The following is a 2,699-nucleotide window of genomic DNA, read 5'->3' on the forward strand; positions in this document are numbered from 1 at the left end:
CCCTCATAACCACTAACCTTTCTGTCTCAATGGATTTGCCTATTCTGGACATTTCCTATCAATGGAACCATACCATATGTGACATTTTGTGTCCGGCTTCTTTCATTCAGCACAACATGTTCAAGAATCATCCATGCTACAGCATGTAATCAGTGTCTCACTCCTTTTTATGGCTGAATAATATTCCATTGTGTGGATGGGCCACATTTTGCAGAGCTCCTTCCATCTGTCCTAAAATCCAAGTAGTATCCAAGGATCCTGGACTCCTGCTTAAGATGTCATTTAAAGAAGGATTCTAGCTCTGACTCTCAACGACTGCGCCACCAGGGAAGCCCAGACGATTGGTTTTTAGACCGTGTCATAATGTCCCATCTCAGAGCATCCTGCCCCCAGACCCCGCACCTCCCAGTCCCAGAGAAACTCCCATCACCGCATCTCTCCCAGTATTGGGAGGGGCAGAAGATCTTGAGGGCACAGGCAGAGATGGGGAAAGCCATCTGGGGTCCACAAAGGCATCTCGGGGAAGAGGGAGCCCAGACTCACCTGGCCCTTGCCCGTCAGGGTCCTGATGGCCATTGCTGGGTCCCAAGCATGCACCTCCAGAAGAAAGGACCAGGCCTAAGTCTGCAAAGCTACAGGAGGAAGATGGAGTAGAGAGGGGGTCAGTTCTGGCCTAGACAGACAGACACTTTGCCAAAGATGCCTCATGACAGAGGGGCCCCTGGTCTCCTGAGAGCCAAAGCAAAGGCTCAGGACAGGGTGCCTGAGGCCCCCGTTCTTTTTTTATATATATAAATTTATTTTATTTTATTTATTTTTGGCTGCACTGGGTCTTTGCTGCTGTGCGCGGGCTTTTATCTAGTTGGGGCGAGCGGGGGCTACTCTTCGTTGCGGTGAGCAGGCTGGCTTCCCTTGCTGCAGGGCACGGGCTCTAGGCGCGCGGGCTTCAGTAGTTGAGGCTCACTGGCTCTAGAGCGCAGGCTCAGTAGTTGTAGCCCGTGGGGTTAGTTGCTCCGCGGCACGCGGGATCTTCCCGGACCAGGGCTCGAACCCATGTCCCCCGCATTGGCAGAGGGATTCTTAACCACTGCGCCACCAGGCAAGTCCCGAGGCCCCCATTCTGTAGCGATCACCACTAGCAATCAAGGGGTTCAGCTCACTGCACCCAAACAGCAGCTCTCAGAGAAGTAACTACAGTTATCCCCAGATGAGGAAATCCAAGCACAGGAGGCCACGGCCATTGCTCAAGGTCATAGAGACGTCAAGTGTCAGAGTGAGATTCAAACCCAGAAGTCTGCCCCCAGAGCCAACCCCTCCTTTTTTTCTTATAATTTTTATTTATTTTTAAAATTTTTAATTTTTTTAAAAATTTTAATTTTATTGGAGTAGAATTGATTTGCAATGTTGTGTCAGTTTCAGGTGAATAGCAAAGTGAATCAGTTACACATATACATATATTCATTCTTTTTTAGATTCTTTTCTCTTATAGGTCATTACAGAATATTGAGTAGAGTTCCCTGTACTATACAGTAGGTCCTTGTTGGTTATCTATCTTATATACAGTAGTGTCTTATAATTTTTAAATTGTGGTAAAACACAGAAAATATACCATTTTAACCATTTGAATATATACAATTCAGTGGCATTTAATACAGTCACAACGGCGTGCAACCATCACTGCTATCTAGTTGCAGGACATGTTCATCATCGCCCTAAAAGGAAACCTTGTACTTAATCAGTCACCCCTGAATCTCCCTTCCCCCATGCCAGACCCCCCCCTCATAACCACTAACCTTTCTGTCTCAATGGATTTGCCTATTCTGGACATTTCCTATCAATGGAACCATACCATATGTGACATTTTGTGTCTGGCTTCTTTCATTCAGCACAACATGTTCAAGAATCATCCATGCTACAGCATGTAATCAGTGTCTCACTCCTTTTTATGGCTGAATAATATTCCATTGTGTGGATGGGCCACATTTTGCAGAGCTCCTTCCATCTGTCCTAAAATCCAAGCAGTATCCAAGGATCCTGGACTCCTGCTTAAGATGTCATTTAAAGAAGGATTCTAGCTGTTGAGATGAAGTTGAAGAATCTTTTACAAAGAGAAGTTGGTGCTCAGCCTGTGGTCACCCCCATTCATTCGTCAAACATGCTCTGTGCCCCATGTGAGTAACAGGCTCCATTTGGGGTTCTGAGGGCAGAGAGATGAGTGAGATGTGATCCTGCCCTCGAGGGACTTCCTGCCTGTGAGGGAGACAGGCATGGACATAGACCAGGTGGTGGGCTGAATAATGGTCCCAAAAGATATCCCTAGGATGAACTTTTTCAAAAAATTAATTAATTAATTAATTATTAAATTTTGGGCTGCTGTTGGGTCTTCTTTGCTGCGCGCAGGCTTTCTCTAGTTGCGGTGAGCGGGGGCTACCCTTTGTTGTGTGCGCGGGCTTCTCATTGTCGTGGCTTCTCTTGTTGTGGAGCACGGGCTCTAAGCGTGCAGGCTCAGTAGTTGTGGCTCACAGGCTCTAGCGCACAGGCTCAGTAGTTGTGACGCTGGGGCTTAGTTGCTCCGCAGCATGTGGGATCTTCCCGGACCGGGGCTCGAACCCGTGGCCCCTGCATTAGCGGGCGGATTCTTTTTTTTTTTTTTGCAGTACGCGGGCCTCTGACTGTTGTGGCCCCTCCCGTTGCGGAGC

General features: G+C 47.8%; 1 protein-coding gene across 1 annotated transcript in view; it reads right to left on the bottom strand.

The window, feature by feature from the left end:
- LOC102974751 (zinc finger protein 345) overlaps window positions 1-2,699 on the bottom strand; it is a 40,790-nt gene that overhangs the window by 13,893 nt on the left and 24,198 nt on the right. Inside the window, 2 exon segments of the mRNA XM_028477739.1 lie at window positions 544-624; window positions 1,166-1,176. Of these exon segments, the coding sequence (XP_028333540.1) occupies window positions 544-624; window positions 1,166-1,176 (92 nt within the window).

The sequence above is a fragment of the Physeter macrocephalus genome, chromosome 17, assembly GCF_002837175.3.
Source record: "Physeter macrocephalus isolate SW-GA chromosome 17, ASM283717v5, whole genome shotgun sequence".
NCBI classification, from domain to species: domain Eukaryota; kingdom Metazoa; phylum Chordata; class Mammalia; order Artiodactyla; family Physeteridae; genus Physeter; species Physeter macrocephalus.